This window comes from Plectropomus leopardus, chromosome 9 (genome assembly GCF_026936395.1).
Source record: "Plectropomus leopardus strain MGB_pleo_1.0 chromosome 9, ASM2693639v1, whole genome shotgun sequence".
In the NCBI taxonomy this organism is placed as follows: domain Eukaryota; kingdom Metazoa; phylum Chordata; class Actinopteri; order Perciformes; family Serranidae; genus Plectropomus; species Plectropomus leopardus.
Window position 1 is genome coordinate 10292522 of NC_142184.1, and position 16556 is coordinate 10309077.

Sequence of the window (16556 nt, forward strand, 5' to 3'; positions counted from 1 at the left end):
CCAGCGTCTAATTTTGCAGTTTGTTCCATCTTCATCTCCGGGCATAAAGCTGTCCCTGAGAATTTTGCAATGTTGAAATTGCAGCAATTAACGCAAATTCAGCAAATGCCTGTGACTTCTACACAACCTTGCAATTTTGTCTAATCACCAAAACTTTACCACAATTTGACTATTTAAAACGGGTAACAAAAACTTGCCCCCGTATTTTCATTGCAAAAAATGAAACAACTTTAAACATCACAACATGCATTGTAATTTTGTTAGAAAAGCTGCCATGAAATCAGGCATTTCAGGCCCCAACAATTACAAAACCAGCCCGTGAAATTCTGGAGGGACTGATGAAGGCATAACTCATCAATTTCCAGGTAAAATCGCAGCCTTTTAAAGACATGTGAGCAAGGTCGAAACAGCCGTGTGCATAAAAGAAAGGTCTCCATAGGTATTATTGGAGTGGCTTACTCCAGCGTGCGCATTGCATGTATTTTCAAAGTGATGTTATGTTTTACCCCACGGGGTGAGAGTGGCTTGGTGTGTAAGGTAACATGAGGCTGTATCAACGCATAATTTCTTAACTATAATTGAACACATTCACACATCAGCATCTTTTTTGACTTCAACACATCAATGAGATGTAATATTGTTCCTTGTTTCCTTACCTACTCGACTTCATCAAGCTTTGTTAAACATGTGATAAAATACATTTCCTTTATCTCAAAGAAAAAAGCAAGTGAGAAATGTGTTACTCTGTTGAAACTGTTAACCTGGGACAAATGCTATAAGAGTACCTACTTTTTTTTATGTCTGACTACCTAGAGGCACTGACATCTCCATAAACCAAGACACCCTGGCAAACTGAAAACTGTCAATATGCTCTTAAGAGACTGTAGAAGAAAATGTCTCGGTACTGTCAGCTACACTACTGCCAGTATTGTAAACCTGACATTTACATGTTATGCAGTGATGGTTTCTTTTTATAGCAATTTTAGAGATGCCATTTTTACAGATTCCTGATTCACTTGAGGATAGAACATAGAGGGAAGTTCCCACATACCCTGACAATACTGCAAAGATATACAACTGTTAATAGAGCTGGTACAATATCAGATTTTCACTACACAATTATCGTGGCCAAAACAGTTCACAATAATTATATTATTGTGACATCTATAGAATTCTATATAATATAATATACTATAATATATATTATATTATATATAATATAATATAATTGATATAGTAATGATAATGCTATCAGTCACATTCATCCTGTGTTTATTCTGTGTTTTGTCTATTTTGGCAAATTAATTTAACCCTAAATACAAATGTAGGGTGGTGGAGAGGGTGAGAGTCTGTAAAATTGTACTAATAGAGTAATTACACTTAATGGATTATGGAAAAGCAGCCAGATGAAGTTAGGTGAAGGAGACGAAGCGAGAACTGAAAGAAACAGTAATGATTTAAAAGGTGCTGAATTATTTAAACTGTGTTATCCTAAGTGTATTATTAAAATGACATCAATATTTTATTTTATATATTACAAATATGGTCAATACCAGTATTTTGCGAAACCCTTAACCTTTAAATAATGTGAAAATGCATAAAGAGAGAGAGAAACACAGCATTATAGTGAAAGTACTATTGCTTTTTTAAAAATGAAATCACTCAAGTAAAAGCAAAAGTTCTTGTGTAAAAATGCACTCAGGGTAAAGACAAAATGTTGATAATGATACATGACACTACAGTCAAATTCAAGAACACCTTCAGGCTACAAAATCAATTGCATAAAATGTCACAGTACACACTGGTGGAACAACATCAGCAACAACAGCCTGTATGTCCAAACCGACAACAATAACTTCCATCTCTGCAGACTGCACTTTGCAGCCTGTGCATAAAAGCCATAATCAATTACAAATACACAACCGCCTTCCAGAAATTAGGATAAAACTCAAGACAATTTCACAAAAAAGACTTCACAAGACTTCTCATAGATTCAACAGCAAAAGAAAACATCACCAGACAACACAGAGATGTGTCAACAACACAAACTTCACAGCGACTCTAGCCATACTCACACACATTACGGCGAAAACACGCCCATGCAGCCAGTAGGCCAAAGACTTTGCTAATGTACTCACCTGTCTGAAGGCGCGCTGCGAGCCTCCTGCATGCTGAAGTCCTCCACAATCTGGTCCAGGTTCAGCTTCTCTGCTCGCTCATCCTCGAAGCAAAATGTAACTAGTACGCTCCGATCCCAAAATAGTCCCAGCGTCTCTGGCCCTCTCAACAACGTTTCCAGACATGTTGAGCTGAAGTCAGAAACATCTCAAACAGCAGAAAGGCCTCAAACTCCTCAGTGAAGGTAGCAGCTCCTCAGTGGAAGCGTAGCAAGTAGCAGTTAGCCACGCGGATGCACCTGGTGGTGACGTCAAATCGTGGGTGTGTTTGATTTGGGTCACTTAGAATTCTGCCCGGGAGGTGCATTATATTTCTGCTGAATTAATAAGATAAATGCAACTATTAACCCCCTTTTTTGAACTATGGGGAGGTACAATAATGCTAATTACCACAACCTACAATCAAGGTCTATCTACTATTAGTGAATAAAGGCAGGGGAATACAGTGCTGGTTGTCACATTTTTTACTTTAATTCCCATTCAATGTGCAATGGACGCCTGAAATGTTAGATATTAATAAAATAACCTTACTCTTTATCAGCTTATGCTGTTCAAAATAAAATGGACTGCTGAATATGTTTTGTGTACTCCATTGCGGGGTCAATTGTTGTTATATTAATGAAAGCATTTTTTTTTAAGAATTAATTTAATAAGTTAAATTTCATTGAAACTGATTGATTTTTCAGTGAAATGCAACAACTTGTTGACAAAACATGTGACAACCAACCCCAAAAGAAAATGTGAAACAAGAATCCCCAAATGCTGTCTAAGCTAATAACCACACGCTGAAGTCTACCTAAGGGGAAAAAAAACGCAATTATAGCTCTCCCTTCTTATTTTTTAAGGATTACAATTGTTTCGTAATAAATCCTCTCCCCTCAATGCCAAGTATCTTACTCCTGAAATTACCCTGTAGGTGACCTCTGAACCCAAATCTGAAAATTTCAGTACCAATATTTTTTTAACAGCACCAGGAGCAAGATTTAATTAATGTGACAATCAACCCCATTCTCCCCTACTCTACTACTAAACTCAAAAAAGTACAAGTACAAAAAAATGTTACATCGGTAAGAGTAAATGTTACCCCTGATGAATGCAATAAAAAAAACTCCTTGAGATGACGTGAAGCCCTAGAACAGCGAGGGGTTCATCCATCTGGAAAAAATACATTATAACATAATAATTTTCTTTGATGACTCCTTGTCCTAATCTTTAAAAAAATAATTTGACATTTTAGGAAACACGCACTTTCTTGCTGAGAGTAAGACGAGGAGATTTATACCACTTCGATGACTGTGTGACATCTGACTCTCGACAAGAAAGCAAATGTATATTTCCAAAAATGTCATATCTGTCCTGCCTTGTCTAGATTTAAATATTTATTCAAATGATTTTAACAAATTCTTTTTTAAGTTTAACTGACTCAGTGTTGATGTTTAAACGTTGGACAGAGTGACTTTAGTTTTGCTCTTCAGTTTAATCTTCTACCATTAGATTTTTATTAAACGAAAGCATAATGTCTTCTTTTCTCAACATATCACCAGTTTGAAGAAAAAAACTGAAATGATTCACACAGAAGTCAGTTGAATGAAACCTTATTATCACCTGTACAAGGAGGTTAATTGCAGTGTGAGATCCATTACACCTTTTTTTCAGAAATTAAAGAAAAACTTTTAAACAATCAACTTGCACATTCAGCAAGATATAGAATGATTCTTTGTGTAGTTTTGTTTCTCTCCTCCTTGTTGGCGTGCAAAACACTGTCTGTTTCATTAATGTAACATGCAGCCATGAGGCATGAATACATATGAATCCATCACACGCAGCTGATAACATTAATATCATCCAATTAATGTTTGTTTGGTAAAGTGTAACTGTTCAGCTCTCTGTTTTAATTAAGCAAAAAAAATCTCCATTCCAGATAATATGTATGCATAATGACAAAGCAAATAGATGAAACCTCTCAGCCATGACCAAACTACTTTCAGTCTATTGCTCTGAGTCGCCTATATAGCTGCCTGCAGTAAAAGGCTAATTTAGTTCACACACACACACTCGCAGTATATACACAAAGAGAGGGAGACAAGGAGAATTGTGTTTACATTTTTTATTACAAGTGTCAACACTGTATGAGGAAAAAGTTGTTAAAGGGGAATAGAACAGCGTTTCCATTATGTTTTTCATGTGCCCCAGGACAGTTTATTTTCTATTAGCGAACATGAACTACTGTCCCCAACAGACGGCCACAAGAGAGGGAGGGCCCTCTGCCACATATCACCTGCAAACTGAGATCAAATAAGCTGCCAGAAAACTGACTCCGGTTTGAAGTATGAGACTCAAATCTAAAGAAATGTCCACACTTTTGTAAATAACGTCTCTAAATTGAGGTTATTTCTGTCTCATTTTGTGGATGAAATGGAGAAAAGTGTATTTAATCTTCTGTTCATCTGTTGTCACCTCCTGTGTAAGGCAGTTTTTCTCAACATGCTCGAGCTAAGAGCGAGGATCCCATAACTCCTACCTTAATTACCTTATTTTGGCTGCTTTCATTTTGAATTTAGGATGTGATTTTTGTTTTTAAAGCCACGCATGATGACAGGTGCTCAGAGGGTTTCCACTCAATTTCTTCAGACTAACGGAGATAAAGCTCTTTTGACTGGCTTTAAGGTTATTTTAAAGATAAAAAGGTAATCAAGAAGCGTGGAAAGAGTTCCTAAACCTTTGTAGGAACCTGTGTGTGTGAATCTAAGACACATCTGCAAGTCACCTAATGAATGTCACACCAGCTCCTTTGAAAATGAATCAGAAAAAAAGAAAGTTGTGAGTGCTGCTGGTATTTTAGGAATATAGGCACAAATATGAGGACGCATGCTGTCGACGTTGACATAAACCCCACTGGGGTGTGAACGTTTTTTAGCTTATTTCAAACTTTTATTATAAAAAGTTAGTTCTTGTTGAGAATTTGAAAAACAAAATCTCTTCTTTGAGCAAATGCCCATAAAGGTTACAAACAATATACAAACATGACACTACAATATACACTGTGCACAGTACACAGGAATAAAAAAATTATGTCTCAATACACTCATGAAAAAATAAACACAGAAGAGAGTGTGAGGATGGTAATAATATGGAATTCACATCAACTTATTCAGTTCAATTCCCAGTGGATTCATCGTTTCTGCAGCTTCTGTAGAGTCGCTGAGAAAATGTAGCTCCACGAGTTCCTGATCTTTCCCAAGCTTTCTCGTCCAGATCTACTCCGATTTTAAGAACACTCAGGGAATCTTGGGACCTTTAACTTCAATGAGCGTTGCATTTCTGTACAATACGAACACATAAATACAAGATGGGGAATGGTTCAATGAGCAGGAATGGGAGATAAGACTAGCGTTGGACTTCTAGAGCAGCCCATCCAGCTCCTGAGTTTAACTTGCAGGAATATATAAAATCTAACTCTTGTATTTCTTGGTTTATTCCCAGAGTTGCTGTATACATTATTAACAAGATTTTATATTCAAGAGAAGTTTCAGTTCCAAAACTGAGCAACTAAAAACACAAAATATGAAAAACAAGTAATGACTATTTTCATTACCGTTAACAGCCAGTCGCCAAAAAGAAAATGTTGGCATTGTACGTTTCTGCACGCCATGAATATGTTACATTTGCATGTTTTATATGTATCATATCAGAATTCATAAAGTGACGTAATATATATAAGCTGTCTTTGTCACTGGGAGGTGGAGGGGACGGTGACACCTTAGTGAAATGCCTGCCAAGCTGCAGACCACTTTTTGAAGCCGATAAAAACCAACACCAGTTGGATTTTTTTGGCAACACTTCCCAATGTATCCACCTGTTTTTGTCACACTTGAGTGTATTTGCTGACATATCGTGGCAATTCCTACAGTGACAAACCTGGTTGTTTTTTTTGGTGATTATACACTTAAGAAAATATACTGATAAGATTAAATACCATTTCCTTCAATATGTCTCCCTAAATGCTACACGCTGGACCTTTAAGCCAAAACGCAATCTTTTTTTTTAACCATAACCAAGTTGATTTTGAGCCTAAATCTAACCAGACCTTCACCACATCATTGTTAAGAAATGTAAAGTGGCAACAAACCTGCTATAAAATAACATGTAACATGTAAAAATATATATCATCATCATATCTGTGGTTTGCAGAAACATACAATAGGAACATTTTTTTCTGGCTATTCATTTGCGCTTCATCTGCCTGTCACTCTTCTTGATTAATGATTTGGTCTAAATATATTTAGTTTGCATATTCTGACCAATGTTCCAAAACCTAAAGATGTTGCATTAACACATAAGACAAAGAAAAGCAACAAATTATAACTGATTACACTTTTTGCTTAAAAAAATCTTTAAACATTATCTGACAATATAAAAACCAATTAAAAGGTTCAGATATGTGTTGACTAATCCATAAGGTCCAAATGTTCTGAAATAATACTGAATAGTTGTGGTTTATGCACAAAACCTTAAACACAGTACAATACAATACAAAAGCTGTAATTTTGTCAATATTATATTGTGCCAGAGACGTGCTGATTGAAATCTAAGGTCATTTTGATGCCATACAGTAATTTAGGGCATTGTTCGAGTGGATTGCACATTGTGTGGAGTTTCCATTGCTGCAATCCCCCCTTTGTGTAGCATTACATTTTAAAGTCAGCTTTCAAATCAAATACACCCAAGGTCTTCTGTTAACAGTATGTTGGATGAACATTTTCCAACTCTGTATATGGCTGATCTCCTCAGGTTGTGTTAATAATACTATTGTCAGCAGGCAACAATACAAACACAAAGATGCTTACGAAGTTTACAAAGCCCATGACCAGAAACATTTTTTTTATGCAATAAGCTTTCAGTGGATCTGCTAAAACACAGAAACAAAAAAACTTCATTCATCAGCAAAGGTGTATTACTCTTTCATCTACATCACTTATTCAGGGAGGAGTTTTCTAAATTAGTGGTTCCCACCTGGTCCAGGCACTGGGTCCAGATTTTTTATTTTTGTTTTTGTTTTTTTGCTTCTTTTTTTTTACTTCAAAATTTTTAGTGATTTTTAAAAACTTTTGCCGTTTATTTATTTATTTATTTATTTATTTATTGTCTCTTGTCTTGCTTTTGTTGATTTTTCTATCTTTTAACATTTTTGGTTATTTTCAAAGAAAACATTTCTTCCAAACCTTTTGGCTCGCCAAAATAAAAATCACCAAAATAGCACCATTTATCACAGCCAGAGACTGTGAAAATACAAATTATTGTTGAATTTTCAAATTTCTGACGGTCCAGGTTGAACACATCCTGTGGAACGAACATTTAATGCATTTTCCTCGAGTCACACAGGGAGGCTCAAGGAAAAATATTTGTAGCTTTGGGAAGGGTCTTCTTGAAGAAAAAAAACCCCTTTCTCACTCTACAGCAGGAAACCACACTTCAAAATGCAAGCTATGTACTGTAAACTTATTGTACTTTGAAATAAAATGAGTTTTCCATAAACTTGACATGGTCACGAGTCACTTGTGGTAGCATTCAGAATGGACCAGGACCACTTTTGGATTGTGACCCACCACATAAGAATCACTGTTCTAAATGATTCAACAAATTCAGTGTCAATATTATCATTAATATTAAAATTATATGATTTTGATGACATTCACAGCCCCACTAACATTAAAAAGTGATCAAAACTTCAGTGTTTACAAAGCAAAGCCATGCCTAAAGTGCCTCGGACTGCGTGACAGCTCAGTGAAGAATCTTGTCACCACTGAGACAACCAAAATGCATAATTGCATTAAGTAAATGTTGAGCAAACTGCTTAGAATTCAGCTGCTTTCAACTGGCACAGCATGTGGCATTCGTACAAGTCTGAAGCCTCGGATGGGATGATTTGCAGTCGCCGTATAAGTGTTATTATAAAATGTCTCTTCATTGCAAAGGTAAAATGCAAAGCATCTCACTGAACTCAAGAGATAAAAGAGAAGCAATCAGGGTGGGTCCAGAAGGAATATTATTCATAAAAAGAGGACAACCGATGAAGTGGTAATAACAGTAAATATTCAGTTCTGTTAGTGGCTACAATTTGCTTCAAGGCAGAGAACCTCCAATGTTTCCCATCATTACTATAAGCGGAGTTCCCTCCACAGGAGTACTCAGTTTAGAGAGACAAACAAAAGCATGATGTAAATACTCTCAGCAGTGAAGAAGCTCCTCTTCTCTTCTCTCTCCCTTTCTCCCCATGATTAGCATTTCAAACAGTCCTTGTTTTGCATCAGAGCTTCATGCTTGTGTGCATGCCATCACAGCCTTGCAGGTGGTGGCCTGTCCAACCAGTGGAGTCCAAAAGCAGCCTGTGTATGTGTGTGTGTGTTTGTGTGTGTGTGCAGGTGTGTTTGGAAGAGTGCCTCTTTGTGGTAAGGCGTAGTCCACGGGGATCTGACCTCTTTACAAAGCTCCAAGTAAGTCTACGGGACAGCATTGTTTACAAATGCTACATAATCATAAATTTCTCAGTATTTGTGCTTTCTGCTTTGATCGGCAGAGAGAGTCACAAGCAACCGACTGGATTCACATTCTGCCTCCTGAAAATCCACAAAATCTCTCCTTAAGTGTCTGCCAGCAGGCCCATCCAAACTTTGATTGAGTGCATCACAATGTGCCCAGCATATCAAGCACTGGAACAATGATACAGACTTTTGCAGCAGCTGCCTGTTTGGACTGGGAAAGGGGCGCTGCGTCGTTTTATCTTAAGTCAGTCGCTAATAGATTGTCCACTCCATGGGATTAACCCCAACTAAAATTGTGTTCAAGCGCAGGGAAATTAAAATAATGAGTTCCTGCAGTTTAAAGCTCAGCCAGGAGATATCTAATTAAATCTATATTGTTCTTTGCTCTATCTGACGGGGCGTTCACTGTCCTCAGAGTCCAGTGTTAGTTAAGGTGACCGCAGCAGGGCAGGACAGGCTTGTACTGATTAGATGGAGTTTCTTCTACTTTGTCGCCTTGCTACCGTGCCACCTGAAAACAACAAGATAGTAAGAAATAAGGGTAGAAAATTTTCCAACTCTGGTTTTGTTAATTTCATCACAATTATTTCAATATGTTTCAAACAAGATAAACCTGAGCGATGTGATAAAAATGTAATTATATTCAGTATGTAAAGTAATTAGCCTTGCATCTACCAGAGGCAACATTAAAATGATGTACACATTAATGCATCAATTATTAAAATCCTCTAATTTATTCTGAAATGGGAAATTCTGCATGATTAGTACTTTTTCTTGTAGTGTAGTACTTTAAGTATATTATGATGCAGATAATTATGTGTTTTTACTAAGGTTAACGTCAGTATTTTTCAGCATGGACCTTATTTTTCCATGTTTTTGTGTTCAAGACGATAATTTTTTAAAATTGGTCCAGTCTGGGGCAGAAGGGCTGCAGCCAGCAGCAGAAAAACAGGCTGCACTGTAACCATTGGGGGCAATTCTACACCGTCAATTTATAGCCACAAAAAGTGCTTGTTTTTGCCACTGATGGGCTCAGATTGTTATTATAAGTTATAAGTCTGACAACATTAGATCATTACAGATTTAGCCAAAAGTAAGAACCTTTTTATTTAACCAGAAACAACCCTATAAATGCCATCACCAAACACACCAAACTACATTTAAATAAACAGTAATTTTAGCATGAATTGAACCAGTACATTTTCACATCCAACTGGGTCAATTAAGGTTTTAAACCCAACCTGATTTGGTAATTACTGGAAGAGTAGAAAGACAAACCAAGGCATTTATGGCAATGGTGATTTTGGGGCTGTTTCTGATGAAACAAAAATGATCTTACTTCTTGAAAGAGAGGTCTATATCTCTGTAGGGGTCCTTTCCATAAGTTGTCACACACTTATAGTAACAATCTAAGTCCGTCAGTGGCAAAAACAACTACTTTTAGTGGACGTTAATTGACAGTGCAGAAAGGTCTCTTAACATTACATTAGAGAGAGTTTTGCAGATGCCATCTGCAACAGTCTCACTCAATATTACACATATTTAAAAAATCGTCTATCCCATTAGTTTCCAACACAAAAAACATAGGAAATTAGGGTAAAGGTTCACAGAGGCACCCCGTAAGGAGGAGCGAACCAAGCAAATGTTCAGGGCCCCCCCAAGAAATTTGTGAAAACAGGTACCACGATGGTCACTCATATTAGCAGATATTCCAATGACAACTAGAAACCCACTGAAACCTTCCATAAAGGCACTATATAGTCCATTGCCGCTGCCTCAAAGAACCATTAAGTTACCTAGACACAAAAACATGGCTGGAAAAAAAAACATTTTGAATGACTTTTACTTAAAACTGTATTTTAACACTGTGGTATTACTACTTTTACTTAAATAGCAGCTCTGAGTACTTCTTCCACCAGTTATTCTATATTTCAGTCCTATAATCTGATGGCCCACATGACCACTGGGTATCTTTTGATCACCAGCTGCATGCTGCCAGTGTTAACATGCCCCTGTTTCACTGTAAAATGTTTCCCCCTGAACCGCTCACATAAAATGGTTGAACAAAAAGGCAACTTATGAGTGCATTTCTGAACACAGTGGGGTTTCCTCTGGCCGTCAGATTTAATTACATGGTTTTTACTGTTCGGTATTAGTTTACAGCTTATTTCATGTTTGTCCTCTTGGCCCCATCATTCACCAGATTATAGAATTAGGTTTTCTGAGCCAACTGTGCTTGCCGGGGAGCAAGAGGCTTGATACGGCCAATGGGAGCAGTGATTACGCCTGATTGTGGAATCTTTCAGCATCAAAGGAGAGCTTACTAAAATAAAGCTTTATGATGAGCATTCACAAGTCTGTCGGCCCCTGTTTTGCATACGAGTAATGCAATAAAAATGAAGGAGATTTACTGTATGGCTGCATTTAAGCGTCTATAAATACCATGCCTTAAACTAAAGCCATTTTATGTTTTTCTTACAGTGCAGATGCCACTGTGACTCACACACTAATGCAGGCCTTACCTTTGTGGTCTTTACTTTGTTCCCTGAGATGCATGACCAACCCGTGAGGTCAGGGAGAACGCGGCACTCTTCCCCCTCCAGACATGGCTCCATTTTACACCACCACTTCTGACGAACAATGGAGGCTGGAGAAAAACACACCACAGCCGAAGGTCACTTTTTAGACGAAAGGACTTTTAAAAGAAGACTTGTTTGGATAAAAACATCTCAATCAGATATCACACTCTCTGGTCCTTGACAGCCGCAGTATCAGTGAACTCTGGTGAAACTGAATACCTGATAAATAATACATTCATGTCATGTCAGAATATTTCAGGTTAAAAGAGGTAGAAGGGTAATTTTACCTTCAACACAAGAGGGCAGAGCTCTTGTTGTCCCCGCCACCTGTCCTGGGAAGCAGGAGCACTTGACTGTTTGAGAGCGTTCCTCGATCTTGTTCTTGTTGCAGCAACGGTGAGCAGCAACCACTTCACAAGTCCCTGTCCTCTCCTGCGATGACCCTGAGGAAAAGAATTTAGTACATGTAAGTAGAGGCAGCTTGAGACAGATGGCACTGTTATAGTCAAAGTTAATGAATTATTTGTTTTATAAGATGTTAAATAAAAAATAAATATAGAAGCCTTTTTGCTACACTCATTCCGATGAGATCATATAAGCAAAGTCATAAAATACTTCAACTGTCATTTTGATGTTTCCAAAGCTGCAGCACCACCAAGTGGATGAAAAGCATCAGCACTCATGCCTCACTCAAACAAAAACACATTCAAGTGTCAAAACATATTTGCTACAATCGGCATCTTCAGCTTCCTAATTGAATGTTTCAGATTGCCTGAATGAAGAGAAATGAGCTGAATTAACAGCACGAACAGAAATTTCTGTCCCGCACCTGCTTCTGCGTCATTTATTCGGAAAAAAACAACTGAATGCTGCTTCAGATGATTATTACACTGCTGATGATTCATGCTGACACACTTAAACCAAATTGCCAGTTGAACGGGTGCAACAAAGCAAAGGTAAAACCATGAAGGAAAAAACATACGCGCATTTGATAATCTAGAGCAGAGGTGTCTGGCTGCATGGCGAACAATACCTGCAGGACTGAAAGGTTGATTAATGATTAGAGTTGGGCTTAAAATTGGACTACAATCAAAGAAAACCTCTTTAGAAGTTCTGTTGTCGTACTAGCGAAGTGTACATTTTCTCAAGTGCTGGACTTAATGTACCTGCACATTACTTTACGCTATACCTCTATTTAAAGCTACTTCATACTTCCGCTTCAGTTGAAATCGTACTTTTTACAGATCAGTGATATATTATGCAAAATGTTCCATTAAAAAAGAGAAAAACAAAAAGAAGTATCACTTATGACCCATTACAAGAGTGTGGTGGTGTATTTATCTGCCGATACTCTGCCCTCTGCCTATATTTTCTTATTTTCGTCTTAGTTTGCTGTGTTCAAGATGTTTCTGGGCACAGTGCATAAATGAGGTCAGAACTTAAGAAAAACACAGCAACCAGATACCAGACTATCAGCAGCATGTATCTGAGAAGAAGCAACAAAACACACAAATATAACGTGGAGAAAAACCAAACATAGAAAGCAAAGATTGGCCTTCACTTTGCCTAAATATAGTGCTTACAAACAGTAGCAAACGATTCCTGCATAGGATACCTAAGATTTTATGCCACAAATAATAATTATTAAAAAAAAAACACTAGATAGTCTAGTCTGTATATTATTGATTAAGTCAGTGGTGTCCAACTTTTTAAGCTTGTGACCACTTAAGCAACTGAATATTATGTTTGGTAAGATTTTTTCCCCTTCCAACCCCTTTGATCATCTCACAGTCCCTGGAAGCAGGAGACCTGGCCCCTAAATTGAGAACCGCTGACTTAAACAGTCTAGAGGTATGAAGTAGTTTATATGCTGCTCGTGCATTGATTTATCCATTCTAACAATCTAACATAATCTATTATGTCCGTTTTTTGGCCGAACTAGTACTTTTAATTTTGATTCTGAAAGGCCATGATGATACCTGTACTTTCATAGAGGTAGAATTTGAAATCAAGGATTTTAACTGAATGTTAAAGATCCAGTGTTTTGGATTTAGGGTCATCTAAAGGGTGTATAATTTTCATAACTTTGTTTTCTAAAACTTAGTTTATAATCACCTGAAAAAAGCAATCGTTGTGTTTTAATTGCCTTGAGCCATTTATATCTACATACTGAGCGAGTCTTCTGCCACAGAGTCCACCGTGTTGTTCTTAGCCCAGAATGGAAAAACCAAACACTGACTCTGCACAGAATCATTTGTGCTTCACGTCAGCCTCTGTAGTTCTCCTACATGCTTAGCATGCAGACGTTTCCATTCTGCAACCTCACCACTAGATGCCACTAAATCCTACTTACAGGACCTTTAATACTTCTTCCACCATTGATGGTATGAAACAAATGTCCCCCCCTCTGCTTCTCATGTGATACTGCAGGGGTTAAATGTTCAGTGTGTGATAAACAGCAACATTATGCTGGATGTAATTAGATTCATGTCAGCTAGCAAGAGTCAAAGTGCATGGCCAATTAAATCCATTTTATCTCATTTTAGCCTTGACATTATTGCTTGTGGATTATCTGTCTGATCATCAGCTTCTAATAAGCATGAAAAAGGACATCTTAAATTTTCTAAGGAGAAGCAAAATGAGTTTCAGTGTCTTGTTGCTTAAACTAAACTCTCTACACGGTGACTGGGCTGGTGACCAGGAGCTATAATAAGTCCCTCAGGGGGTGTGACTGGTCTGGCTGGGTCTAACACCTACCTGTCTGTCCTCGGGAGCTTTGGTTGCCTGCAGACACAAGCTGGCTGCAGAAGCCCACGACGCAGAGAAGCAGAAGGCCCCCGTGTAATGGTCCAGCCAGTATGTTCAGCTTCATCTTGCCTACACAGACAAAGAGGTTCATGTGAACTTAATCAGTAGGAATTAGGTTAATACCTCTCCCTTAAGCATGTGACCATGAAACTAAATTAATACAGCTTCTGATGTCTCCTGATATTTGGTTCATAAGATCATTGCATCTATTTGTTCAATCTCACATGACTGACTTAGGCCAAGGCAAATCAAAGAAATGCCAATAAAAAAGCAGATCAGAGGCTTGATTTTGGATGCTGCAGATGATGAGTGGGTCCTTGCACTCATTTCTGACTCACATCATCCCTTCAGCTGTAAAAGCTAAATTCTTGCTCCAAAACAAGTTGTATTCCACATGAGTCACAGAAAAAACTGGGGCGAGGACTTTTATGTCAAATTACAGCAATAACTAATGCAAGAAAAAATGACAGAAAGTAAAACATCACTGCTGAAGACTGCTTGAGGTGTTTTCATTCATCACTTAATCCCTTATATATAAAGTTTATGGCTTAATCTAATGAATAATTTTATTATTGATTAAACATTTGGTCAATAAAAAAGTCATTTAAAGTTTGCCTAGACCAAATCTTTAAATTGCTTGTTTTGAGTCAAATTTAGAGTTAAAAAAGAATATAATAGTGTACCTGCATTTAAAAACTGGAGATGACTTGACTTAATAGTGAAACGATTTCTATTTTATTTATTTTTTTACATTTCAAGAAATTATATAACAGTATTATGATACATAAATCCAAAAGAAGAGAAAGAAAAGGGCAATAAATTACAAAAGAAATTTAAACAAAAACAACAATAAGAAAGTTTTAAACATGCTGCACATTCATATTTGGTATATTTGTGCCAAAACACTGTGTCAGTTTGCTATTATTATTACGCACACATATAGCCTACATATAAAGGCTACAGTGTTGTGCAACATCATCATTAACAAAAGTGAGTCTGACTTCTTCTTAACATTAAACCATGCCATTACATAATAAGCAATAGTTAGATAAGTAAAATTAAAGACGTATTGAATTTGTTAGACTTTTGACAGTGATTGCAATGACAATCTTGAATGTTGTCCCGCTCACCTTTGCTCAGGTTATTGATACACATGAACAGCCTCCACTGAAGCCTCCATCGGTGTCTGGGTTGACGTCATGCATACTTTACGCAATGATCGTTTGAGTAAGGATGCAAAAGTTTGCAGCGGATATGATCCTCCAGTTTCACAAAGTTTTCTTGCCTCCATCCCGAGAACGAGCGAGAAAAAAACAAGTCGGGAGATCGCCCGCGTGCTGCTAAATAACGCCCCAAGCTGAGATAACAGTCAGCACTTCGTCTGAGTGAAAAACCTGCAGTTTCACACATGAGCTCCTCTACCTGGAGTTACTATGGCTTTCAGGCAGGATGTGATGTGAGCGATATGTTGGTCTGTGAACACAGCGGAACCACTCCGACGAGCGAAGCCTGCCAGCTTTTCCCGTCAGGAAAATTAAAAACTTAATCAAGACAGAAACCATCTGTCCCCTGGACAATATGCGGCCACTTTCATTAGCGCCCTAAGAAGCTTAAAGTGAGTATCGACATCCTGTCACACAGAGGATAGAGGATATAAACTGCATCTGAGGGCCAAGTGCTGTTTTCACGAGATATTTTACGTGTTTTCTTTAAAGCTCATATCTGAAAACAGACTTTTCACGTATGCTGTCACTTTGCCAAGCAGCAGAAGTGAGATTCACGCCTGTTTATTTATTTATTTATTTATTTATATTTGCTTCATTGGTTCCCAGAATATGAATTAATATTTGCAATTCAATAATGAGGCATAACACACCACTCAAAGTAAAATATCAAACTGTGCTATAAATATTCAATTAAGGCTCACTGGAAAAGTACAACAATAACTCATAAAAATAATAGAAATGTTTTTAATTGCTCATTGATTTATAAAAAATAAATAGGTCTACATTTTAGAAAGTGAATGAAGAATGATTAGTGATGCGTCTGTGCAGTGATGCAGTTGGTGGGTGTAGTTCGGTAGAGAGAAAATAGTTCCTACATGAAACTGCTGGCAACAGGGTCTGTGGGTTATTTTACGCAACCGGGTCATGATTTCTGGGAAGAGACATTGCTGTTACATTTTGAGAGTTGTTTTTTTTTTTTAAACTATTTTTTTATTTGAGCACCACAAGCCAAATGCCGTCTATGATGTTTTGTGACCTTGACCTTTTAACGGACAGACGGACAAACAGAGGGACGGATGGACAGGAAACCCGAAAACATAATGCCTGCCCCCCCAGGTGTTGCTGGGGTTGTGGCATAAAATGCATTTAAGTTGTGTAATTCAGTTTCTTTCAGTACATTCAAAGTTAACCAGTGAAGCTGCTCAGATGTTTTTAAGTAAAGAT

General features: G+C 37.5%; 1 protein-coding gene across 1 annotated transcript; it reads right to left on the reverse strand.

Moving 5' to 3' along the window:
- Nucleotides 1-4269: 4269 nt before the first annotated feature.
- On the reverse strand, nt 4270-16456 carry LOC121946474 (chemokine-like protein TAFA-4). Its single transcript, XM_042491041.2, has 5 exons — nt 15237-16456; nt 14056-14175; nt 11586-11741; nt 11242-11366; nt 4270-9230 (listed from the first exon to the last, which is right to left on the reverse strand). Exons 1-5 carry the CDS (start codon nt 15259-15261, stop codon nt 9219-9221), a joined length of 438 nt encoding a protein of 145 aa, XP_042346975.2. The 5' UTR covers nt 15262-16456; the 3' UTR covers nt 4270-9218.
- Nucleotides 16457-16556: the final 100 nt, after the last annotated feature.